Source organism: Ovis aries, chromosome 3 (assembly GCF_016772045.2).
Source record: "Ovis aries strain OAR_USU_Benz2616 breed Rambouillet chromosome 3, ARS-UI_Ramb_v3.0, whole genome shotgun sequence".
Lineage (NCBI taxonomy): Eukaryota > Metazoa > Chordata > Mammalia > Artiodactyla > Bovidae > Ovis > Ovis aries.
The window spans coordinates 75824817-75851914 of record NC_056056.1 but is presented as its reverse complement, the minus strand read 5'-3'; the positions used below and the strand labels follow the sequence as shown (position 1 = coordinate 75851914).

Here is a 27098-nt window from a genome sequence, read left to right as displayed (position 1 = left end):
CAGCTCATACAACTGAACAACAACAAAACAATGCAGTCCAAAGAAGGGCAGAAGACCTAAATAGATATTTCTCCAAAGAAGACATACAGATGGCAACGAGGAACATGAAAAGATGATCAGCATCACTAATTAAATTAAAGAAATGCAAATCAAAGCTATGGTGAGGTACCACATCACACCAATCAGAATGACCATCATTAAAAAGTCTACAAATAACAATTGCTGGAGAGGGTGTGGAGAAAAGGGAAACCCTCCTACCCTGTTGGTGGGAATGTAAATTGCTATAGCCACTATGGAAAACAGTATGGCGGTTCCTCAAAAACCTAAATTAGAGTTGCCATATGATTCAGCAATCCCACTCTTGGGCACTTATCTGGACAAAACTAATTTGAAAAGATACATGCACCCCAGTGTTTATAGAAACACAGTTTACAACACAACAGCCCAGCACATGGAAACAAGCTAAATGTGCATCTACAAATGAACGGACAAAGAAGACGTGGTACATATGCACAATGGAGTATTACTCAGCCATAAAAAGGTGAAATAATGCCATTTGCAACAGCATGGATGGACCCAGAGACTGTCATATTGAGTGAAGTAAATCAGAGAAAGAAATACCATATAATACCACTTATGTATGGAATCTAAAATACAACACAAATCAACAGACCTGTGAAACGAAAACAGACTCACAGATGCAGAGAACAGACTTGTTGCCAAGGAGTGGGGGTAGCGGAGGGAAGGATTGGAAGTTTGGGATTAACAGAGATAGAATACTATACATAGGATGGATAGATGACAAGGTCCTATTGTATAGCACAGGGAACCATATTCAGTATCCTGTGACAAACTATAATGGGAAAGAATATGAAAAAGAATATACATGTATGTGTGTATAAACTGAGTCGCTTTGCTGTACAGAAGAAATCAGCACAACACTGTAAAGGAGCTAAACTTCAGTAAAATTAAGAAAAAGAAAAAAGAATCATTGGGATCTAGTAATTAGCTGGATATGAGAGGGATTGACAAGGGAGAGTTGAAGATGCCCTATGCTGCTGCTGCTGCTGCTGCTGCTAAGTCGCTTCAGTCGTGTCCGACTCTGTGTGACCCCAGAGACGGCAGCCCACCAGGCTCCCCCGTCCCTGGGATTCTCCAGGCAAGAACACTGGAGTGGGTTGCCATTTCCTTCTCCAATGCATGAAAGTGAAAAGTGAAAGTGAAGTCGCTTAGTCATGTCCGACTCTTAGCGACCCCATGGACTGCAGCCTACCAGGCTCTTTGGTCCAAGGGATTTTCCAGGCAAGAGTACTGGAGTGGGGTGCCATTGCCTTCTCTGAAGATGCCCTATACACTTTACCTATTTAAAGTGTACAATTCAGTGATTTTTAGTATGTTTATGGGTATGTGTAACCATTGTTATCGTTCAGTTGCTCAGTTGTGTCCGACACTTTGTGACCCCACGGACTGCAGCACATCAGGCTTCCCTGTCCTTCACTGTCTCTGGAGTTTGCTAAAACTCATTTCCATTGAGTCAGTGATGCCATCCAACCTTCTCATCCTCTGTCACCCCCTTCTCCTTCTGCCTTCAACCTTTTCCAGCATCAGGGTCTTATTCAGTGAATCAGCTCTTCGCATCAGGTGGTCAAAATATTGGAGCTTCAGCATTAGTCCTTCCAATAAGTATTCAGGGTTGATTTCCTTTAGGATTGACTGGTTTGATCTTGCTGTCCAAGGGACTCTCAAGAGTTTTCTCTAGCACCACAGTTTGAAACTGTTAACACAGTCAATTTTGGAAACTTTTCATCACCTGAGAGAGGAAGCCTGTTCCCTTTAGTTCTCACTCCCATACTGCTCTGTTTCTTCCCGTCCTCAGTAGTAAGGCACTGCTAATGTCACTGTAGATTTCCCCATTCTGGAGTTTTATAAGAAAAGAAATTATAATAGGTGATGGTTTATAACTCATCTCTCCTACCACACACAGTGTTTCAAGATTGATCCATACCATGGCTTGTAACAGTTCTGCATTCCTTTTGGTTGATGTGTTCTGGTTCTTTGAATGGATATACCACAATTTGCTTATCTGTTCATCTCCTGAGTGACATTTGAGTTTTTCCTAACTTTTGGCTATTATGAAGAATTTTACTATAAATAGTCAAGTTTTTTTTGTGTGTGTGAATATATATTTTCATTTCTCTTGGTATATACCTAGGAGTGGAATTCCTGGGTCATACAGTAATAATGTAAGGCACTGTCAGACTATTTTCCAAGATGGCTGTACTGTTTTTTCATTCCTGTGAATAGTGTATGAGGGTTTAGATTGCTTCACATTCTCACTAACGCTTGTTATCTGATTTTTTGATTCTAGCCATCCTAGTGAGTTTTGTGGTGTCTTGGACATCCTAGGACATCCTAGTGGTGTCTTGTGGTTTTGAGTTGCATTTCCCTGATGACTAATGCATATTTACACCTTTCACTTTTTTTCAGTAACAATTTCAATATACTCAGGTCAAACAGAAGATGATATTTTGAATTGCTGTAAAAATAAATCATTTTCTCTAAAAATAGGATCTTCTCTCCTATAACATTTTATATAGATAGAAAATGGCAATTTATATGCTAGTAAACATAAACATAAGAAGGAAAAGGTAATAGAAAAGGAACTGGTCTTGGTTTGAAACTGTTTAGATTCTTATTCTTATAAATAGTGTATTGCATTCTGTAAACAGTGTGATGCCTTATATAAGGCATTAGATTATATTTGCATTCCATAGAGTCACAAATAGTTTTCTAGACCATTATGGATATAGTATCCTTAGTGGTACTGCACTGTGGAAAATAGCTTGCAGTTAATTAACACAGTGCTTTATATTTTTCAAAGTATTTAAAAAAAATTTATTTGTATGTTTGAGGTATTAGTTGTGGCTTGCAGGATTTCTCTTCATCATGTGAGATCTTTCCTGCATTGGAGAAGGAAATGGCAACCCACTCCAGTGTTCTTGCCTGGGGAATCCCAGGGACGGGGGAGCCTGGTGGGCTGCCGTCTATAGGGTCGCACAGAGTCGGACACGACTGAAGCGACTTAGCAGCAGCAGCAGCAGCAGCATGGACTTAGTAGTTGTGGTACCGGCTTAGTTGCTCCATAGCAGGTGTAATCTTAGTCCCCCAACCAAGGATTGAACCCACGTCCCCTGCACTGCAAGGCGGATTCTTAACCACTAGACCACCAGGGAAGTCCCCAAAGTATTTTCTTATACACTGTCTTTTGCTTCTCGCAACAACCTGTGAGGTAGACAGAAAGAGTGGTGTTTGATATTTAGTGTTACCAGGTGGCACAGTGGTAAAGAGTGTTCCTGCCAGTGCAGAAGATGCAGGTTTGATCCCTGGGTCAGGAAGATCCCCTGGAGTAGGAAGTTGCAACTTGGTCCAGTATTCTTTCCTGAAGAATTCCATGGACAGAGGAGCCTGGCGGGCTGCACAGTCCATGGAGTTGCAGAGTCAGACATGACTGAGGATGTAGCATGTTAGTAAATCTGGTTTTCTGAGGGCACTCTAACTAGTGGATATTTTAAGAACAATATAAAAGCAAGACATTGGGGAACTACTGAAAATTTTTTGAAAAGGAAGTGAGAAAGTCAGAAGATAGCTAGCAAAGAGAATGCATCTACAATCAAAGTGGGGTGGGAGAAACCATTGTTTCAGTGAATTTTTATGAAAGAATAACTTCCAGTTGTCTTATTTGAAGAAGTATTGAATGTAACCAAACTCAAGTAAATTGAAAAACTTCAGTAATAGTCTTGTAAGTTCTTTACTGCTTAGTGTGTTTTGAAGGCCAGTAGTATCAGTTCCCCTGGGAGAGTGTTAAAAATAAGGAATTTTGAATCTTATCCTAGAGTACTGGATCAAAAAGTGCATTTTAACAAGACTCCCAGGTGATTTTCATGCTCATTAAACTTTGAGAAGAGTTGGGGTTTTTGTTTGCTTTTCAGTATATTTTATCTGACTTTGATTATCATATGAGATTTAACTTTAAAATTTATAAGCTAACAGTCAAGGGAAAAACTTTGAGATGAAGATGTACAGTGAAGAAGGGTTAAATGAAGGTCACTGATAAACATGCTGAGTGAAAGTTATGGACATACTATTTCCGAGGCAGAATGAACAATATTAATATAAAGATTAAAATAATAAAGATATTATAGGGAAGATTAATGGTGAAATGAAACATTTTACTATAGTTAGGAGTGTTCTGTGCTATAAATAGGATACTATTAATAGTGGAATGTGAAACTATTTAAATATGTTCCATTTTCATTTAACAGTTTAGCTGACTTTGTCCCTTAGATGCTAGTATTACAGTGGGTAATTACTAGGTGTGTAGCACAGTATCTCTCTCTTTTGTTTTTTGAATAGATATTGCATACACATTGTTAAAATATCTAAATACTATAAAAGGTATACCATCAGGACTCTGGTACCCAGTCCTTCACCATCTGGTCTTCCTACCAGTTGCTCCCTGTCACTGCCTTCAGTGCAAATAAGTAACCAGTTACATTAATTTCTTTATATATTTAGTCTCTTTATTCAAGTAGAGCCTAAAGGGGTAGGATCAGTTCAGTTCAGTCGCTCAGTCGTGTCCGACTCTTTGTGACCCCATGAATCGCAGCATGCCAGGCCTTCCTGTTCACTACCAACTCCTGGAGTTCACTCAGACTCACGTCCATCGAGTCAGTGATGCCATCCAGCCATCTCATCCTCAGTCGTCCCCTTCTCCTCCTGCCCCCAATCCCTCCCAGCATCAGACTCTTTTCCAATGAGTCAACTCTTCTCATGAGGTGGCCAAAGTACTGGAGTTTCAGCTTTAGCATCAGTCCTTCCAAAGAACACCCAGGACTGATGTCCTTCAGAATGGACTGGTTGGATCTCCTTGCAGTCCAAGGGACTCTCAAGAGTCTTCTTCAACAGCACAGTTCAAAAGCATCAATTCTTTGGTGCTCAGCTTTCTTCACAGTCCAACTCTCACGTCTGTACATGACCACTGGAAAAACCATAGCCTTGACTATAGACAGAACTATATTTTGCACCTTGTCTTTGAAGAGATTAACAATATATCTTAGAAATCTTTATCTGGATATTTTTATAACTGTGTAATATTCCATTGTAGAATTATTAAAACTTATTTAACTCATCTCTTATTTGAGCTATTTTTTAGTTGTTTGCTATTGAATGACCATGTACATAAAACATTTCATATGTGGGCAGTTTTATCTGTTAAATAAATCTCTATAAGTGGAATTACTGGGTTAAAGGGCAAATCTATTTGGTTAGATATTGCCAGAATGCTCTCCTGGAGGTTATTCCAGTATATATGCCTATTACAGTGTTTGAGAGTCCTCCTTTTTCTACAGCCTTGCCAATGGAATGTAATGAGACATTTGGATCTTTGTTATTGTGAAAGGTGAAAAATGATACTTTGGTGACATTTTTAACTTTTTGTGTGTTATGAACCATTTATATTTAATTTTATGTGAACTGCTTGTTCATAACCTTTGTCTGTTTTATTTATTTTTAATTGGAGGATAATTGCCTTACAATGCTGTGTTGGTTTCTGCTGTGCAGCAGCGTGAATCAGCCATGAGTATGCATGTATACCCTCTCTTTCGAGCCTCCCTTTCACCCTGTTAGGTTGTCATAAAGCACTGAGCTGACCTCCGTGTATTATACAGCAAATTCCCATTAGATATCTGTTTTACATATGGTAATGTATATATTTCAATGCTACTCTCTCAATTCGTCCCACCCTCTATGTTTTAAAAAATTGAATTATTAGTCAGTTTATTGATTCCTAAGAGTTCTATATTATTTTGGGAGAGATTAGCTCTTGGTATGTGCAAAAATACTTTTTCCTCAGTTATTTGCTTTCCATGCTTTTTCTTCCATTCAAGCAGATGTTGAACTTGTCAACCTTTATTTTTATGGCTTTTGAATTTTGAGTCATGAATAGAAAGTTCTTTTTTACCTCAGGATTTTAAAGGGATTCACCCATGTTTTTCTCTAGTATTTCTTTGGTTTCTTTTAAAAAAGGTAAGTCTTGATTGATAGAGCCATTTTTCTCGGTGTGACAGGTGATGATAAATTTTTTCCCAGATAGCTACCCAGTTTTCTTAATATTGCGTATTGATAAGTCTATTTTGTCTCCACTTAAAAGAGAATGATTTCTTTATCATCTACTGAAGTTCAGTATTTTGAATTTACTTCTTGATTTTCTGTTTTGTCTCATTGGGTTGTCCATTAACCTCTGCTACATTGCTTTAATTGTTTTGAGGTTTTTAATATCTTTATTTTATTTTTTTAAATTTACTTATTTTAATTGGAGGCTAATTAGTTTACAATATTGTAGTGGTTTTTGCCATACATTGACATGAATCAGCTATGGGTGTACATGTGTTCCCCATCCTGAATCCCCTTCCCACCTCCCTCCCCATCCCATCCCTCAGGGTCTGGGATCCCAGTGCACCAGCCCTGAGCACCCTGTCTCATGCGTCAAACCTGGACTGGTAATCTGTTTCACATATGATAATATACATGTTTCAGTGCTATTCTCTCAGATCATCCCACCCTCGCCTTCTGCCACAGAGTCCAAAAGACTGTTCTATACATCTGTGTCTTTTTTGCTGTCTTGCATATAGGGTCATCGTTACCATCTTTCTAAATTCCGTATATATACATTGATACACTGTATTGGGGTTTTTCTTTCTAACTTCACTCTGTATAATAGGCTCCAGTTTCATCCACCTCATTAGAACTGATTCAAATGTATTCTTTTCAATGGCTGAGTAATATTCCATTGTGTATATGTACCACAGCTTTAATATCTTGTAGGGCTGGTATTTCTTCATATTCTTTTCCAGAGTTTTGCTGGACATTCTTGTTTATTTCTCTATATTGACTTAAGAATCAGCTTCTCTGGTTAAAAAAACAAAAACCAAAAACCTGTTGATATTTTCACTGAGATCACATTAATAGAATTTGGTATTTTAGTAATATTAAGGAGGAGTGGGTTTCAGTTTAGGATGCGATGTCCAGGGGAGGCTTTACTGACAGCGTGATAGGGTAAAGATCGAAAGAATGTAAGAGAATGAGCCATGAGGATATTTGGATATAATCATTTCAGACAGAGGGAGCAACAAATACATAAGTCCTGAGGTGGAAGAATACCTGTGTGTTCAGGGAACAGTGAGGAGACCAGAGCATTAAGTGAGGGGAGGAACATTAAGTGAGGGGAATGACCTTATAGGCCATTTTAAGGACTTTATTTTTGAATGAGAAGTTATTGGAGAGTTTGAGCATAGAAATGATATCTGATTTATGTTTTAACAGGGCCACTCTGGCTACCATCTTTAGAGTAGACTTAGTGGGGGAGAGGGTGAAAATAGGGAAACTAGTTGTGGAGCGTATCAGCCCAGGTGAGAGGACGGTAGCTGAAACAAGAGTAATAGACATGGAGGAGGCGGAAATGGCTGGAATGTGAATATGGCTTGCAGGTGGAACTAGCATTTACTGACGGACCTGGATGTGAGGTGTGAGCAAGAAGGGTAAAGATTATCTCCAAGATTTCTTGTCTGAATGAGTGGCCATTCCCCACTGAGATGGGGAAGACTGTGAAGTTCAGGGGAGAATATATATCAGTGTCCTTGTTTTTAACTTGCTTGAGATGTTTATAGGACATTCAGGAAGATGTGTTGAAGCAGTTGAATGAGAATCAGAGTTTTAAGGGAGACTTATGAGCTGGGGATATAAATTGCGGGAGTCATTAGTTGATATTTAAAACCATCTAATGATAAGATCACCAAGGGAGTGATATAAACAGGAAGAAGAGTCCTGGTATACTCTAAAAGTGAGGTGAGGGAGAGAAGGAGAAATCAGTACAGGAAACAAAGGAATGGTTAAAGAAATGGAATAGAAAGAAGTGGAAAACCAGGAACATTCTGGAAGCCAAATGAGGAGAATATTTCAAAAAGGAGAATGTATTTAATGGTGCCGGTAGTCAAGTATTGTAAAATGTATACCTAACTATGCTATGTCTTTTTTTGCTACAGAAAACAGGCTCGCTCTTTATAACTGTTGCTTGTATATGTGAAAGCTATGAATTTCTATATATTAATTTTATACCAATATGAATTCTTATTTAGTCATTTTTAATTGATTATCTTAGATTTTTCAGATATCTGGTCATTGTGTCTGCAAATTTATTTCATCTCTTTCAGTTTTTATATCTCTTCAGTTCAGTTCAGTTCAGTTCAGTCGCTCAGTCGTGTCTAATTCTTTGCAACCCCACGAATCACAGCACGCCAGACCTCCCTGTCCATCACCAACTCCCAGCGTTCACCCAAACTCACGTCCATAGAATTGGTGATGCCATCCAGCCATCTCATCCTCTGTCATCCTCTTCTCCTCCTGCCCCCATCCATCTAATTATGCTGTCCAGTACCGGTTGTACTCTCCTTTTGTCTACTGTATTGGCTAGTACCTCTAGAGTGAAAAGTTAGATGATTGTTTTCTTGTCTGTGTTCTGACTTGAGTGGGAATATTTTAAGAATTTTCCTCACTAAGCACTAAGTCACAGCTTCTGGGTTGAGGTAGAGTGTGTGTGTATTTGTAGGACATAGTCTTTCTTAAAATGCTTGAGTTTTATCAAAAGCTTTTTCAACATCATTGGGGATGATTATATTATTTTTCTCCTTAGGTCTAGTAATACAGTTTTTTATACTAATAAGTTCCTAATGTTGAACCATGGTTGCATTTCTAGAATAAATATAGAAAATAATTAATAAATATAGTCACTTGATAAAGGTAATGGGCAGAGTTGTTGCTGCTTCTGCTATTTTTCTTTTCCCAATATTGGTCAGATTTTATCATTTCTGTTAAGGATTCTGTTATGGTTGTGTTCCCTGAGACCAAAGATAAGTGCTTATGAAAATTAGAAAGTCAAAACTCAGAGAAGAAATTTTCCATCATTAGGACATTTTCCCCCTCCCCACACAAATGGAGGATTTATCCTGTGTATTTTCCTATGCCTCCCAAAATGCATCTGAATACTAGACACAGGGTTTTTCTTCCTCAGTTTGACTATTTGCAGTCAACAACTAGGTTTAATTTTTACTCTTGATTTCAGATCATGTATTTCTAAGCTTTTTAAATAGTTACTTGTAATTTACCCAGAAGTAACAATAATTGTATGATTTCTTACCTATTAAGATGGTAGGATTTTCTAGTTTTTATTTTGTATCAGCCTGGTTTACTGAATCTAAAGAATAGCCAGTAGAATCTGATAGATTATAAGCTATATTTTCTGACCTTGCTCAGTGTGTTCTTTAGGACTATTGACTTTCTTCTTCAAAATGAAACACAACTATTTTTTTCATTCTTGATATTAACTGCATCCTCTCTATTCCTTTGCAGATATAGTGACCTCTGCTGTTCTTGAGCAATCCAGGCATGCCCCTCTCAGGACTTCTGTTCTCTATGCCTATAATGCTCTCTAGTCAGCATATTCTTTTTCAGTCTTTGCTCAGATGTTACCTCAAGCTCCCACTGATGCTTCTACTTAAAATTGTAATCCCATCTCTGTGTTTGTGATACTCTTTTTTCCTGATCTATTTTTCATAACACTTCCCAGGTGGTGCTAGTGGTAAAGAACCTGCTTGTCAATGCAGGAGACATAAGAGACATGGGTTCGATCCCTGGTCGGGAAGATCCCCAGGAGGAGGGCATGGCAACCCACTCCAATATTCTTGCCTGGAGAATCCCATGGACAGAGGGACCTGGCAGGCTATAGCCCATAGGGTCACAGAGAGTCAGATGCGACTGAAGCGGCTTAGCTTGCATGCACACTACTTTTTAATAGTCTGTGGAGTTTATGGTTTTATCGGCTTTGTTTCTCCAATCCTTAGTAAAATGTAAACTCTTCAAAGACAGGAATTTTTCTCCTGTTCAAAAAAGAAATTCTATATTTTCCTTTTTAAAAAAACTAATAAATCTCTAGTGCTTAAAGCAATACCTGATACATAGGAGCTCAGCAAATATTTGCTGAATGAGTGAATAAACTATCCTAAAGAGATTTTATTTATAAAGAACGCCCTGGTGGTCCAGTACTTAAGAATTTGCCTTCCAATGCAGGGGATGTGGGTTCTATCCTTGGTCAGGGAACTAAGATCCCATATGCTGTGGAGCAGCTAAGCCCACACATCACAACTAGAGAGCCCACATGCCACCACTGTTGAAACCCACAGGCTCTGGAGCCTGCACAGCACAACTGCTAAGCCTGTGAGCCGCAGCTGGAGAATTCCTGCATTGCAGCAAGGGATCCTGCGTGCCACAATAAAGATCCTGCATGCCACAACTAAGACTCAAGGCAACCAAATAAGTAAACAAATAAATATTAAAAAAAAAGAACTCCCATTTAGGGTCAGAATAATCCCATGGGATATGCAAAGGAATGTAAATAATCCTTTAACTTCTTACTTTGATTAATTTAGACTATTTTTCTCCCTCCAGATTCATCGAAGCAAGGACAAATGGAAATTCTATCTGAAAGATGGTGTTATGTGTTTTGGAGGGAGAGACTATGTATTTGCAAAAGCCATTGGTGATGCAGAGTGGTAAAACTTATGAGCTCAGTACATCATAAACATCAGAGGGACTATATCACATATTGTTCACTGTATGGAATTTAATAAAATTGTAATTCAGATGCAGATACAAATATACAATGTTACATTTCTTTCATTTCATATTTCAAACTGTTTAACAGGTTTTTATTTTTTAATTATCTGTACCGTTACAAAGCACAGATGTATTAGGTGTGATGTAGCATGAAGAAATTTCATATTTCTTAAATTCTGAAGTAAAATTTAAGTCAGACTCCAATTCCCCATCATGACAAAGTCAGTATCAGTTATGAGACTAGGGCTGGTGTTCCTCCCACTGCTCAGCAAACCATGTTACAAAATATCCTGGAGAGTCTTGTGAGTACCTAGATATTCAGGAAGGCGTCTCTAGATAAAACTAGTCTACGTTTATCACTAACAGTACACTGATTGTGCAAGCCCAGATGGGTCCTTGGAGACAGATGCCTCAGTTGAGCCTACACTAAAACATGAAAATCTTTGTCGATGCTAGGATCCCTAGAGCCAAGTATTAGCCTCTGGTTTATCTTGTGGCCAGACCATTCTTGTTTGTACCTGATATTTCCCTGGGGAATTCTAGGGAGTGGGTTAGGTTCCCATTTTAATTCTTAGAACTTCATATTTTTGTCTTCTTCCCTCATCTCTAATTTTTTTCTATTTTTCTTACAGTGGAAGACTCCTTTGCAGAGTCTTGTAACGTCAAACATATTGTCTCTCTTCATTTCTCCTAATAGGGAATTCCCTCATTGAGTTTAGGCTTTCTAAATCAAAAGTCAAGAAGAGACGTTCTCTTCAGGAACCTTCTATTTTGGTGAGACAATCTCATTTGAAAACAGAAGACCTAGATAATTCTTAAAATCAGATAGCAGAAACAAAATAGCTCTCATTTTCTTAACACCAATGAGAACAGAGCAAAATATTTCAGTCAACTATTCTGTAATATTCTCTTCCTTAGTAACAGATTCAAATTCCTTAAAGGAAACTTTCTCCCATCATACTGCTTCTTTTAGTGGATGGAGTGTGTGTGTATGTGTGTGTGTGTGTTACTCAGTTGTGTCTAACTCTTTGCAAACCTATGGACTGCCAATAGGTTTGGACATAGGAGACTGCCAGGCTCCTCTGTCCATGTGATTCTCCAGGCAAGAATACTGGAGTGGGTCGCCATTCTTTTCCAGGTGATCCTCCTGACTCAGGGATTGAACCTGAGGCAGGCAGATTCTTTACCATCTGAGCCACCAGAGAAACATGGTCTCTAAGTCTAGGATCCCTGCTTTTGGCCCTGAATAGTGTTCTCCACTCAGGCTTCCCTTGTGGCTCAGCTGGTAAAGAATCTGCCTGCAATGAGGGAAATCTGGGTTCGATCCCTGGGTTGGGAAGACCCCCTGGAGAAGGGAAAGGCTACCCACTCCAGTATTGTGGCCTGGAGAATTCCATGGACTCTATAGTCCATGAGGTCACAAAGAGTTGGACATGACTGAGCGACTCTCACTTACTCACTAGTATTCTCCAGGACAGTAATTCTTTAACAAAAAAGAAGTTCTGAGATGGAATGGGCAAAAAGCTCCTTGAGGATTAGATTCCTGCATCTGGCTGGTCACAGGGCGAATTCCCCATCTCTTTTTCAGGGCATCCCTCCTGAGTTTAAATTATTCCAGTGCTTGTTCTGTTCTACCCAGGTGACTCAGCTTCTCTTGGGTCTTTTGAGATATTTGGGTAAATCTCATCTGGACCATGGATGACATGAGTGGGACACTGTCTTTGGCCTCAAGTTGGCAGCTGCATGAGGATTCGTTAGTACTAGTTGGGCGGGCGGGCTGGTGCCTCCTTCGTGCTCAGGCTCACTGTCCTTTTCACCACCACCTCTGCTGTTTCACATCCTGCTCTGGCTCCTGAGAACTTCCAGGAGCTATGGATTCTTCACGGATGTTTCCTACCAAGAAATGTTCATCTTTTCCCTTCATGGATGTTACCCACCAGGAAATGTTCCTCTTCTCTACATGGAAGGCAGAAAGAGGGCACTTATCCTCTGTGTCATTTCTGAAATGTACTCCCCCACCCACACCCAGTGTTGAGGAGGACACTTTCTAGACTTCAGGTGCTCTCAGTCACCCTGTATTAAGTGCTGAATTTATCGACAAGGTGTGTTCACTTGGAAATTGGGCTTTAATGTGTTGCTTTAAGTGTTTGGGAGAGATGATAATAGTTGTTTCTAAAATTCCTTTCCTCTTTTCTGTGGTGAATTTTAAATTCTTACTTTGCTTCAGTGATTTTTAAAAAAATTATATTACAAATACTACTATGGTGTCCTCTTTATTTATGGGGTTCATTTTATCAGAGAAAAAGGTCATTGTCTCATTTGTGTCTTTCCATGCCCTCATGCCTCTGATTCTTTAAAAATGTAAAAACATCCATTTAAAATAGACTTAGCACAAAACGAAACAAGCTCCGTAATGATTACCTTTGCACAATAGTGTAAATGATGATAGTTTGGGTGGTGAATGCATGGAGAACTAAGAGTCCCCAAATTATTGTGGACCTAGGTGCCCTTTTATCAGTCTCAAATAGTACTAGAAAAGAATCCTGAGTCTTGAAAAGTCGTGTAAATTAATGGTTTAAAAGTTATTTTGGCCAGTGCCACACTAAGAAATGGGCTCCCCTGGTGGCTCAGATGGTAAAGAATCCGCCTGCAATGCAGGAGACTGGGTTTGGTCTCTGGGTTGGGAAGATCCCCTGGACAAGTGCATGGCAACCCACTCCAGTATTCCTGCCTGGAGAATCCCCATGGACAGAGGAGCCTGGTGGGCTACGGTCCATGGTGTTGCAAAGAGTTGGACACAGCTTTGAGTGACTAAGCGCCCACTAAGAAGTAAACTTTAACAACTAGTGTGTGTTTGCATGTACATAGATACATATAGCACAAATAAAAGTAACAGAAAATCATATTTGCTTTTAACATGATAGCCTCCTATATTGGATTCTATTCTGTTCATTAGAAAAAAGTTTTTGATGGTATTGGCCCTATAAGTTGGTTTCACTACCTACTGATGAGTCATATTAAAAAAAATTTTTTTAACCCATTTGTTAAAATGAAACATACTAATCTATTTTGAAAGAGAAGATTATTCTCTAAGTCCTATAAGTTGTGAGTGTATCTGGGACTTGGCTTTAATATGGTATTACATTTAGGAACCTCTTTATCATGTCTAAGCTTAATATTTCTTGTTGCACATTTTAACAAAATGTCATAAAGTGGGTTACATGTTCTTGTAAATACCATCCTACACCCTTTTATAGATGGTGAATGTGTCCCTAGTAAAGAGGTTACAGTTTATTGTGTTATGTGAAATCCACATATCATGTATAGCAATTCCTAACCCAGACTTTTTCTCATGTATGCATCCCATAGGGCTTTTTTTTTTTTTTTTTTTACATACTTTCCACCTTTCCCTGTCGACTGTGAAGATCTTGAGTTTGCATAGTTAGTCTCTTAGGGACTGACCAGCTGACCTTGCCTGGATTACCTTCTTTACCTGTTTCGTTCAGTGTGCTATAATATGTGTAAAAAAATCCATCTGTATAGCTCAGACTTCATAGGGCAATGAGATGCCAGTTCTGGCTGAGGAACTCAGTTGAAGTCATTTAAGTTGTGTAGCAAAACTAGTAACTTTAGAATGAATAGCAGTGGTTAAATGGGTGGTGAGAAGGGGAATTTAGGGGGGGAATTTATTTTGACTTTTGTTAGCAGGTTAATACAGTGCTGTTTTTCTGTAAATATACTCTGAGCTAGTTGGAAATTTTATAATTTGTAACTAGAAAGCTAAATTATAAACAGCTCATGGTAGTAACTCTTAGGAAGTAACTTGATATTAATAAAAATGTACATTATGAAACAACATTTTCCGGTTGTGAACATGTTTATTGAAATCTTTGTGGCATAAAGATTCTTAATTTGCATGTGAACTTAGTACATTTTTGAAAAACTAAAACCAGGCCCTTTATCGCAAATGTTTTGACTTTTGGACAAAATGCCTTTTAAAAATATTTTGTAAGTTTAGATGAATTACTCCAAATTGATTACATCTTTTTAGTCATTCTGCAGAAAACATCAAACATGGTAATAAAAAAAATGCAAGATAGAAATATAAATTTCTTGAGCATTTGATGTTTTATGTATGAGAGATTATGTAGATTAGGAACATACACTTTCTATGAGACCATCTCATAAGGAAAATGCTCCTTAACAATGATTTTTTTTAAAGGATTGTTTTATATTTCAGTTATGCAAGTGAACCAGCTAAAAATATTAATTGCCTTACATGTAAGACTAGGATAGATATAGTGGGAGAAACAAAGAAGTAGGTGAGAAATTACTAAAGGAATTTATAGTGTGTGTGAAATAAGAGATATACATGTAAGATGACAATACCATCAGTGCAGAACAAAAAACAAGTGATACAGATGATAGGTGCTAAAGAAGCTTAAAGAGAGAAACCATTGTGGGTTACATATTTATTATTTATTCCCTGCTCTATTTGAAGTAAAGACAGTGTCTTGACTTTAGTGGATTGGAGAGGGAATTTTGAATTTTTGGTAGGTATATAATAAGATGAGATAGGATTTTAGGAAGGTTAATCAGTGGTGGAAGAACTTTTCTTTGGAATAAAAGTTATGACCAACCTAGACAGCATGTTAAAAAGCAGAGACATTACTTTGCCAAGAAAGGTCCATCTAGTCAAAGCTTTGGTTTTTCCAGTAGTCATGTGTGGATGTGAGAGTTGGACTATTAAGAAAGCTGAGTGCCGAAGAATTGATGCTTTTGAACTGTGGTGTATAAAGAAAGCTGAGGACCGAAGAATTGATGCTTTTGAACTGTGGAGAAGACTCTTGAGAGTCCCTTCGACAGCAAGGAGATCCAAGGAGTCCTTCCTAAAGGAAATCAGTCTTGAATATTCATTGGAAGGACTGATGCTGACGCTAAAACTCCAATACTTTGGCCACCTGATGAGAAGAACTGACTCATTGGAAAAGACCCTGATGCTGGGAAAGATTGAAGGCAGGAGGAAAAGGGGACAACAGAGGATGAGATGGTTGGATGGCATCACCGACTCAATGAACATGAGTTTGAGTAAACTCCAGGAGTTGGTGATGGACAGGGAAGCCTGTCCATGAGATGCTGCAGGAGGGGTCGCAAAGAGTTGGGCACAACTGAGCGACTGAACTGAAGTAAACTGAATCAGTGGTGGTGGGTTGTGCGTGTGGCCATAGGAAAGGTTAGATATGAATAAAAATGAGGGAGGAGTAGAAATACTCTCGAGGTAAGGGGAAACGGCCTGAGATGTGGCAATGGTGATAGGAATGCAAAATAAAGAACTGATGTGGGAGACAATTTGAAGGGAATAACTAATGAATGAAAGGATGTAAGGATGAGGAAGATAGTACACTATGACTCTGTGTGTTAAAACTTAAATTATAATGTAGAAAGTAAAGATCAGTATTTGTGGGAAAGGCTGTAAAAGTTGTTTTCAGAGTATAGGTACAAGTAAGGCTAAAACAATAAAGGTATAATTCATAATTTAAAGTTATAAGGATATATTTTATTTTTTCTTTTGTTTACTTTCTGCTGTTTTGCTTGCTTAGTTGTTTTGGTTCTGTGATTTATTATCAATCAAAAAGTTTATTGTGTGTGTGTGTATATAGCAACATGACTAATTAGCATTCTCTCATCATTGAGAAAAATTCCAGAACACTTGCTTACAAGAGAGAGAATGGCATCTGAATAAAGACAAGCAACTCATTGTGGAGTAGAAATATGAAATTTCAGAAATATGAAAAACATAGAAAAGAGATTTTATAAAGTTTATACTTTTTTATAATCTACTTTGAAATACTTTGCAAAATGGCATAATGATTGAAAGGAGACTAAATGTGTGGAGAGTCTAGTTGTGACTTTACATTTATTTAACAAATGCCAAAGAAGAGCGAAAAACTGAAAATAAACCAGATATCCATTGATAAGAAAAGAGAAAACAGTTATATTCATACAAGTGGATACTATTCAGCAATGAAAAGGAATGGACTATTGATTCAAGCAGCAGCAGCAGCGATGAATAGCAAAAACACTGTGTTGAGTCAAAGAGCTTTATACAGAAGAATATTAACGTATGATTCTATTTCTATGAAACTCTGGAGCAGAGAAAAACTCATCTCTTAGGAAAAAAATCATAACCATTATTATCCTGGGCTTCCCAGATGGTGGTAGTGGTAAAGAACCCTCCTGTTGATGCAGGAGACGCAAGAGCCTCTGGAGGAGGGCATGGTAACCCACGCCAGTATTCTTGCCTGGAGAATTTCATGGACAGAAGAGCCTGTAGGGCTACAGTCTGTGGGGTTCCTACCCACAAGGAGTTTACAGTCTACTATTTAATGCTTCACTGCTCTTTAGAGACTAAACGCCAGACCGACAGGATGAAATATGCCTTTAGATGCTTACTTTATATTAATTTAAAATAGTATAATTTAAAAGTTTAATAATTATTAAATCTAGAATCTAGATATGGGATAAATGTCTAGGACAGTACTGTCCAATAGAACTTTCTGTGATGATGAAACTGTTCTGTATATGTGTTGTTCAATATAGTAAGCACGGGTCATATATGGGTATTGAGCACTTGAAATGTGCCTAGTGCCATTGAGAAGACACATTTTTAATTTAGCTTAATTTAGCTGCATGTGTCTGGTGGGTACCAGATTGGACAGTGCATCTCCAGAGTCTATATTTCTCAAACTGTCTGAGGAAAAGGACTAGTTATTTCAAATTTCAAGTCTCTGATAGATTAATATTTTTGTAAAAATGCAATAAAAATTACTGCAAGGATGAAATGAGAAAAAAATTAGTCATGCAAAACACCATCTCATTTTTGAAATAGTAGATACAGCAGACATAAAATTAATCTGTCAAAATTGCTGTAAGAGTTTCTAAACACTGTGCCAGTGACAAATAGTTTTTAGACTGCCCGTGGTCATGGACCACATTTTGAGCTAGGTAGAGCCTTTTTTTGCCTGATGTGCCTAACACATAATTTCCTGAAACCAACTCTTTGTTAATATTACTGGTAGAATTTTTTTTACATATTTAAGTATAATTCAGTAATGTGCTTACTGATACCACAGTTAACACTCCTTACAGCAAGTCTTGTCCAGGACAGCTGAATATTGACATTGTAATGTAGTCAATTTGAAGGTGGACCGGGAGGGCTTATTTGATCCAGTGAAGCCATTTTTGCAGTTGGAGATATAAGCTGAAAAATCCTTCCTCCTATAAAGTTCAGCTCGATATTTACAGCAGCCAAATTTGCTCAGCAACAGAAAGAAATCCCTTCGGAATGCCTTCGTGAAAATTGCATACAGAAACGGATTGGCGCATGAATTGACGGGATAAAAGAGAACCAGTAGAACCTTTGAGTTGGTTACTGTAATAAGGGGCACTTTGAAGGCAGCTGAGATGGCAAAGAAAGAGATTGGTGCCATGCAGGTGAAATCGGTGAAGATGAGGACCGCCATTTTCTTAGCAATCTTTGTATCTTTGTTGGTAGCCCTCAGCTCTGGATTTTGAACTGCAAAATAAATTTTAATGTAGCAAGCACAAATGATGATGAAGGCCATCACGTTGAGAATCAGGATGGTTAAGATGTAGACCTGTGAGAGAGTGGTTTCCACATCCATGGGGAGGCAAATGCTGACCTTCATGTAACTGCTGACACCCACAAGAGGCAACATGGCGATGAGAGTAGAAAAGAGCCATCCTCCGAGCATGACTGGGATGGCGTGTTTCAGCCGCAGCTTTTGGTCCGGTTGAATAGCATAGGTGATGGTGTGCCATCTTTCCAGTGTGATGACTGTGAGGGTGTAGACAGAGAGTTCACTTGCAAAAACAGTGAAAAAGCCAGCCGCACTGCATCCACTCCCTGTCTGCCAGTCTATGGCATGGTTATAATACTGGCCTTTGGTTTGGTCATCAACTGAGGCAATGAGTAGCAGGTAGAGCCCCATGCAAAAGTCTGCAAAGGAGAGATTGCACATGAGAAAGCGGGGCACTGTCAGTTTATAACGACTGGTCAGGAGAACAAAGAGGACAGTCACATTTCCCGTGATGGCTAGGATATTAATCAGCCAAATCAGGACTCTAAGGAAGTCATAGCCCATAATGTCTTCACAGGGATTGAAAGCATCTGGTTCAGGAGCACACTGGAGTGTCTTGGGTAAGCAGAAACCATAGTCATAATCCCAGCCACTCAGTTCACTCTCAGCAAAGATGGCGGAATAACTGTAAGAAGAATATTGTGACTCAGTGTAAACTTACGAGATTTCCTGTGATTCCGGGTATTGAAAAAAATTCAGAAATTGTCCCTAGTGGTTTTTTGTTTTCTTTTTTTAAGGAGAGCAAACTAAAGGAAACAAAGTCAAAACAGCCTCAATCTTATATTTATTTGTTATCTGAGAACTCTGAATTGGCGTAGGAGTTCCTTAAGAAGGGAATGAAAAGCCATTTAGATTTTTTTTTTTTAATGCAGATTTTACACAGTGATGCAAGGGTTTAATGAAGCTGTTTACAGAGCATTCTTTTCTTTGGAAAACAAATTTAGAGACATAATCTATGCTTGCTCAATCTAAAAAAACGTTCTTGACATTTTCTTAGCTATTTATCTCCTTTAGTTGCTAACCAAACTGCTATCAAGCTGTTTGTCTGCAGTAGAACACAAATGGGATTGAAAGGCTCACACTGTTGAAGATGATCAGCTTTGGGAGGACATGCTGGCTAACCAAGTAGCCCAGTTGAGAAATGGAACCAAGGTTAGGTTACTCAGAAGAAATGTAGGAGCAGAGGAAGAACAGTCACGAACAATAGAAAGAAATGGTTGAAAATAGACAATTCTTAGGATATGAGTTGGATTCAGAGAGTGGACTGACTGAAGAGGGACTGTGTCCCTAGTGAAGGAATGGTCCCACTCCGGCACTCCCTTTCTCCCAGCCCCACTGCTACTGCTTTAGTTCAGATTTTCATTCTTTCTAATGGGACAGTACATTAGTTTTCTTCTCGGCATCCTTCCCCCAATTTTAGCCCTCTCTTAGTCCGTCTGTATATTCCTACTGGAATGGCCTGTCTTACACACAATACATTAATTCAAACATTTCTTAGTTTCTCATTGGCTATGGGGTAAACTCCAGACTCCTTGTGAAGGCCTCTAAGTCTCTCCTTGATCTGCATTCTGTCTCCTTTCCTAACCTCATCTCTAAGAAGCTGTGTGTGCGCGCGTGCATGCATACCCAGTCGTGTCTGACTCTTTGCGACCCCATGGACTGTAGCCCACCAAGCTCCTCTGTCCATGGAATTTTCCAGGCAAGAATACTGGAGTGGGCTGCCATTTCCTATTCCAGGGGATTTTCTTAAACCAGGGATCAAACCTGCATCTCTTCTGCCTTCTGCATTGGCAGACCTGTTCTGTACGGGTAGCTTACCTGGGAAGCCCTTAAGAAGCAGTACTTCTGTCCCTCTGGAGCAAGACTGCCTGGGTTCCAGCTTTTACACAGCTTTTACCAGCTGTGTAAACTGGTTCCAGCTTTTACCAGCTGGGAGAGTTATTTAACATCTCTGTTCTTCAGTTCTTCATTTGCTGAATAAGGATAGCAATCACACCCCCCTCACTGGATTGTGCTAAAGGATTAAATGCATTAAAACACGTACAATTTTTGGGATAATGCCTGATACCTAGTAAGTACTCGGCGACTGTTAGAGATCCTTATAATTATCTCTTGCAAATCCTTTGTGCAACCCTTTCATCACATGAAAAGACTTGTGCCTCTCAGAACAGGTTTTACTGTTTTTTTCCTTTGTCTTTGAATGTGTTGTTTTTTCTTCCCCCTTCTCCCTCATTTCTCTGGAGAATTCCTCCTCATCTTTAAAGACAGTCATCTCTATGAAGCCTTTCTTGATGCTACACCTCTAAGGAGTTTACCACCCCTCCTCTAAGCTGCATTTGCTATTGTAATTCTCAAACTAACATGGCCATTATGTGATGATACGTGTCTTATTTAATAGTATACGAAACTATTCTTTAATAATCATGAAGGCAGGGGACTACGTCTTGTTTACGTCTCAGTGCCTCACACAGTTTTGTCCCAGAGTATTCATTCAGTAAATGTCGTGGAATGAATACACCAGGGTGATGCTGGCTTGGGAAGGAATTGTGAGGCTATAGGAACAGTGAATGATGCAGTGTGATGCATGTGTGTGCTGTGCTCAGTCGTGTCTGATTCTGTGACCCCATGGACTGTATAGCCCACCAGGCTCCTCTGTCCATGGAATTTTCCAGGCAAGAATACTAGAGTGGGTTTCCATTTCCTTCTCCAGGGGATCTTCCCAACCCAAAGACTGAACCCACATCTCCTGCCTTGGCAGGCGGATTCTTTACCACCTGGGAAGCCCCATGATGCATGTAGGCTTAACAAATTTTCTCTTTGCCCACAGTCAACTAATATAATCGTGAAAGGTGGAGAAATGGACATAATTTTTCTGTTGGGGCTGTTACAAATATATATTTCACTCCAGAGTTTCTCATACATTAAAAGAGCATTTTTCTCTACTCTCAAAACTTTACTTCTCATTTTCTGTAGAAGGGAGTGTGTACCTAATACTGTTACTGGATAAAATGATATATTTGAGCAACACAATTACCTAAGGGAAAGAACATAGATTTCCAACAAAAGGGAAAAAGAAATCTATGACCTGGGACACCAAAAACTGTGCTAGAATGTCATAGAAACCAACCTGAAACTGCAAAAGTACTACTGCCACTCACAGGAGACTGCATAGGAAACTCACTTGTTTTATTATTAAATATGTCTAGCATATTTATTTGTACTCATCCCATGCACATCAGTATAATCGCCTAAGTTTTAAATCTTTAAAGAAATAATGGTGGTTATCAGAACGATGAAGGACCTGGGAAAAACCCTTCAGTTTATTGGTAAGGAGACCAAGATTAAAGGAGGTAAGTGCCTTGCCCCAGGCCCCTCAGCACTGGCCACTAGTGGCAAGAGGAGGTCTTCATATGCCTAGTCCAGGGGACTTTCTTCTACTTCACCATCTCTCAGGGTTTTTCAGAGTGTGGACCTTGGACCACTTCCATCAGAATCACTAGAGTGTTCATTACAATGCAGATTCCTTGGCTTCACTTCAGACCCGGAATCAAACTCTCTGGGGACAGAGCCCAGGAATCTGCATTGTAAGCAAGTTCTCTGGATGATTCCTACGAAATAATAACCTTTATTACATCACATGAGAACTTTCCAACTATTGTTGCCTTTGTTTCCTTTACTACATTCCCCTTATCAAAATAACCCCAGCTGCGACTAGAACCACTGATTTAAAGACATTGACAATTCTGCCATGGTTTCTAAATAAACTTCCATCACTAAGAGATCAAACAGGTTTCCTTTTCCACTCCCCTGGTCCCTCGCTCTTTCTTTTTTTGCCCTACTGGGCATATGTCTAGGCTCTTCTCCCTGGTGATTTGTCTTCGGACTGAATAGCTATCTGCTGCTACTTACATTTGTGCCCTGGGATGACTCCTGAGGGCATCAACATGCTTATTGACAAAACCCTGCATGGAGCTGTCTTTAGTACTGAAGGCTGTGCAGAGAGTGTAAATGGACTTGGGTGGGCTTAATAATATTGAGTCAGAGGAAAGAGAAACAGTAGCACCACTGCTCCAGCAACAATCAATAGACAGGAAAAAAGACAGGGGTTTTAGGAGGACAGCGGTGCCAACCATAGCAGTAAGGACACCATAGTATCTTAGGGAGAGCAGATAAGACTCAGTGGCTGTCTCTAGAATTTCTGAACTCCAGGGACTCAGGAATAGCAATCTGGTGGAAAGGGAAGGAAGGGGATTTATCACAAGAAATGTTTTCACAGGAAGCACATTCTTTTTACTTAGATTATGCGTTAATTTTAGGTAGTTTTGGGGGATGCTGAAGACTGCTGCTGCTGCTGCTAGGTCGCTTCAGTCGTGTCCGACTCTGTGCGACCCCACAGACAGCAGCCCACCAGGCTCCCCCGGCCCTGGGATTCTCCAGGCAAGAACACTGGAGTGAGTTGCCATTTCTTTCTCCAATGCATGAAAGGAAAAGTGAAAGTGAAGCCACTCAGTCATGTCCGACTTTGCAACCCCATGGACTGCAGCCTACCAGGCTCTTCGGTCCATGGGATTTTCCAGGCAAGAGTACTGGAGTGGGATGCCACTGCCTTCTCCAATGCTGAAGACTAGAGAACTTGCAGAGTTAGCATAGCAGACTCAAGATTGGATGCTTACTTTGGAAGGTGTGGAGTAGTAGAGGCTGATGGTTATTGAGACTGAGCTAAAGTCTCCCCTCCCCCTAAAACACCCCTTGGTGGTACCACAGACTATACCCAAAAGTGGTTTCCTACTGATGAAAAAAAACCATATGATTGCAGAAGTGTTAGGTGGAAGGTGACAATGGAGAGAGTATTAAGAGAGAAGAGTGGGAAGGGTGAGGAAAGGGAATGCTGGAGGATAGATGGTGTCAGACCTAAATGCAAGGGAAAAGTAAAGAAGAATAGAGACTATAATACAAGGTACCCTAGCTGTCACAGTCTTAAAAACTCCCTTTACTCTCATGCTTCTGAGAGCCAAATGATGTTTCTATTGTCCCTTACAGTTGAGGAAAAAAGTCTCAGAAAAGATAAGTATTGTCAAGGGAAACCTAATATTACAGGAACATTAGTGCCAAGAATTCATATCCAAATCTGAGGGGCTCCAGAGCCCAGGGTCCTTCCATCATACCACCCTGTGCCTCTATATATCTTGCAGATTGATAGGAAAAAGAGAGAAAAGACACAAAGATGTAGAAGAGAGAATGCAGATTGGTAGGGTACCTTAGAAGGGCATCTGGTTTGGCTTTGTAGCCTGAGGGGCATGGGGGGGGGGAAATGGGAGTGGAAGGGAAGTGATAACACTTGCAAATCACAGCAAATGTGGCATCAGGACACTTTTGAGGTGCTCACCTTTACTGCTACACCAAAGTGTCATGCCTTTTGGTGAAATTTCCCCCCAAAGAACCATCATATTAAGTTATAATTTATAGCTTTTTCTATTTTAATGTGCCTTGACTTACTGAGCCTCATTCTAGTATCAGTGGGCTTCCCTGGTGGCTCAGATGGTAAAGGGTTTGCCTGTAATGCGGGAGACCTGGGTTCGATCCCTGGAGAAGGAAATGGCAACCCACTCTGGTACTCTTGCTTGGAAGATTCCATGGATAGAAGAGAGAGTCAGACATGACCGAACAACTTCACTGGCTCCTTTACAGTTGAAGGTATATGAAATGCCAAGGCAGTAGAAAAATGTTTGTGTTTTTTGTTTTTTAAATCAGGGGCTTCCCTGGTGGCTCAGTGGTTAAGAATCTGCCTTCCAATGCAGGGGACACAGGTTTGATCCCTTTCTGGGAAGATCCCTCATGCCACAGAGGAACTAAGCCCGTGTGCCACAACTATTGAGCCTGTGCTTCGGAGCCTGGGTGCTGCAACTGCTGAGCCCATGCGCCATAACTGCTGAAGCTGGTGCATCTGAGCGCCCGCTCCCTGCAACAAGAGAAGCCACCACAGTGAGAAGCCTGCCCGCTACGAGAAGGATAGGCCCCGTTCATCACAACTAGAGAAAGCCCGAGTAGCAGTGAAGACCCAGGACAGCCCAAAGTAAATAAATCTTTTAAAAAATGTCAGTCAGTAGAATAGAAATGGAGCTCCCATCCAGTATGTGTCAGCGATAGTGTAAGTCTAAATAATTTTAAGCTCTAGAGCATAATGATCAAGGTGTCCTAAGTCTCTCTGAGGGGAAATGGCTGCTTCTAGAAGCTGTCTACGATCAGTTAATCTTTGTGGAATGCTGACCCCATGACTCGTGAAAAATCCTTACAAATGAGGCTATCATTAAACAAGTCCTTAGTGACATCAGAATACCTGCAAATAAAATTTTAATTTTGGAAGAGAATTTAATATGACTGTAAAATGAATATGTAGGTATGTTTTTACAAGTATTTTTGTAACCAGTTGAAGAGATAATTGATCACCTGGAATGCCTTGTTAAAAACACACACACACACACGCTTGCCCCATTTTAAAGCTATTAAAATATGCTTTGCAAACATGGCCCCAACCAAGACTTTTATCAAAAGAAAATCGTTGGCACTGATAATGATAAGGTGCCCACAGAATGAGACATGGCTTCCCGAGTTCCCTTACATGCAAATACTTACAGTGTTTCATTATTTGGTCTCCTTGCTGTGCTTTCACATTGTTTGGAAAAGTTTTTAAAAATGGAAAATGAAAAATTCTGCCTGAAAGAGGTAAAAAAAAAAAAAACACAAACAAAACTAGTTGAGCTTTTGGTCTTTAAACCTGATCATGTCTGTTTATGCTTTGTTCATCCAAATTCTTTCCCTATTACAGCAGCGTCGTGTTCTGTACCATTGTCCTAACTGAAACATTTCCAGGGGAGAGAGTGAAGGCTTCTGAGTTGTCATTAGAGTGCTTCCAGCTTAGATAAAATGCTTCTGAATGCTAAGTGTTTTGTGTGGGCTCTAGAGATGAAAAAACTTAAATTTGTCACATTGAATCATGGATTTTTCAGTGCTCATTAAAAGATAACTTTGTGGTATATTAAGGTTTTCTACTCACCACTCTCCTCCCCACATCGGCCTTGATGAACAAATAATCATTCAGAGTTCATGGCTTTGAATTATAACTGGGAATCTCTTTTGTAAAGATTTGAAGATTCTGGACCTGGCTTTAAAATGATGTGAATTTTCAGCCTTTTTGGCTTATGTGCAGAGATATAATGTGGTCGCTCCCTATTCCTCCTTCTTTCCCTCTAAGAAATTTAGCCTGTGGAAAGGGGTAAATATCAAGAAATTAAAAGAAGGCTATACTTATATTCCTAAGATGAAACCACAGAGAGGCACAAAGGAAAACTGGATGCAGAAACAGAGAGAAGAAGAGCAGGCTGTGCGAATTCCAGCCTTTCCTGAGGAGGAAAGAGAAATGAGGTAATTCAAGATGGATATTTCTATTTATTATTCTTCAACATTAACAGGGCTTCTCAAGTGGTGCTAGTGGTAAAGAACCCTCCTGCCAATTTGATCCCTGGGTTGGGAAGATCCCCTAGAGGACAGCATGATAACCCACTTCAGTAGTCTTGCCTGGAAAAGGCTGTGGACAGAGGAGCCTACAATTGTAGCCTACAGGTGGACTACAATCCACAGGCTGACACAGTCGGACAGGACTGAAGCGACTTAGCACGTTAGCAATATTAACAAGACAATCCCTTGTAGGAATGACTTTGTGTAAAAGCAAGATGGTGGAGAATATGTAAGGACTATTTGACCTACTGGACTCACTTTCAGAAGTTACTCAGCTTATTATTTCGCTTGTGAAAGAAAGCGGGAGTGAGAAAGAGAGATTGTGTGTGTGTTTGATGCTGACTCTGCATCTGATACTTAGAGATACTCCACATGAACCAGTCTGCAATGAACAGGAAATGTGGTGGTTCTTGGCCTTCAGTTCTGCCTACTCTCTCTCTTTTGGAATTTTAATCAGAGACACCAAGGAGAGTTTGGGGGCCATCTGCCTAGGCAGCTGCGTGGGTTATCCAGGCTCCGCAGCTGCAGGGCAGAGGGCTGACCCAGGGTTTGCACAAACATGCACTGGCCCAGCTTCACGCTTTCCATCCTCACTAGCATCCAAGGTTTCTGACTTCAGGGATAGAGAGGGAGTCAGTTGAAACTTGTCATCCTAATCAAGACAACTGCTGTGCGACTGCATTGCCCTCTCACTTAGTGCTGGCCCACAGCTGTGTAATGTCCCCCCCGCTTTTGTTGTAACCCAGTGGCGGTAGTAGTCTCTTCTTTCATCTGCTGGAATAAAACACCCCTGAACTAAAGCTTTACCACATCAGTAACTTCAGAACGGATGCAGCCTCCTTTCCCACAAAAGTGGAAAAGTGCAGAATCAGCTTTATCCCAAACCAGCTTCTGTACTCTGTGTTGTCCTGGTTGTTCTCTCACCAGCTCTGCTCACTTACAGCCCAGAGTGCTACTTTCCGGAAGCAAATCCGAGTGATTCTGTTCTGAGTTCTCCAGTGGTTCCTCATCCTCTCAGCAACTTGGCCTTACACTCAGAGCCCCTCATAGCTCACCTCTCCTTGGTCTCCTCTGCTCACTCATCCTCCTCTCTGTAACCATAAGTTGTCTTATTCCGGTTTTTCTGAATGACTTTCATTCCATGGCCTCTTGCCTTTGTGCCTTCACAAAAGCTATTCCATCTTCTTGGCATGCTTT

The 27098-nt window shown here is 39.9% G+C and overlaps 2 protein-coding genes across 13 annotated transcripts in view; one reads left to right on the top strand and one right to left on the bottom strand.

The window, feature by feature from the left end:
* The window catches only part of GTF2A1L (general transcription factor IIA subunit 1 like), a 46209-nt gene extending 35444 nt beyond the window's left edge, over positions 1-10765 (top strand). For all 3 annotated transcript variants that reach the window (XM_042246203.2, XM_042246204.2, XM_042246202.2), the window contains exon 9: positions 10558-10765. In XM_042246203.2, coding sequence (XP_042102137.1) covers positions 10558-10665 — 108 coding nt within the window. In that variant the 3' untranslated portion in view covers positions 10666-10765. The remainder of the gene's footprint in view (positions 1-10557) is intronic.
* Positions 10766-14583: 3818 nt separating this feature from the next.
* The window catches only part of LHCGR (luteinizing hormone/choriogonadotropin receptor), a 62681-nt gene continuing 50166 nt past the window's right edge, over positions 14584-27098 (bottom strand). For 5 of the 10 annotated variants that reach the window (XM_042245181.2, XM_042245184.2, XM_042245185.2 and 2 more), the window contains 2 exons: positions 25020-25100; positions 14584-19011 (listed from right to left, as the gene is read on the bottom strand). In XM_042245181.2, the coding sequence (XP_042101115.1) occupies positions 17859-19011; positions 25020-25100 (1234 nt within the window). In that variant the 3' untranslated portion in view covers positions 14584-17858. 10 annotated transcript variants of the gene reach the window in all.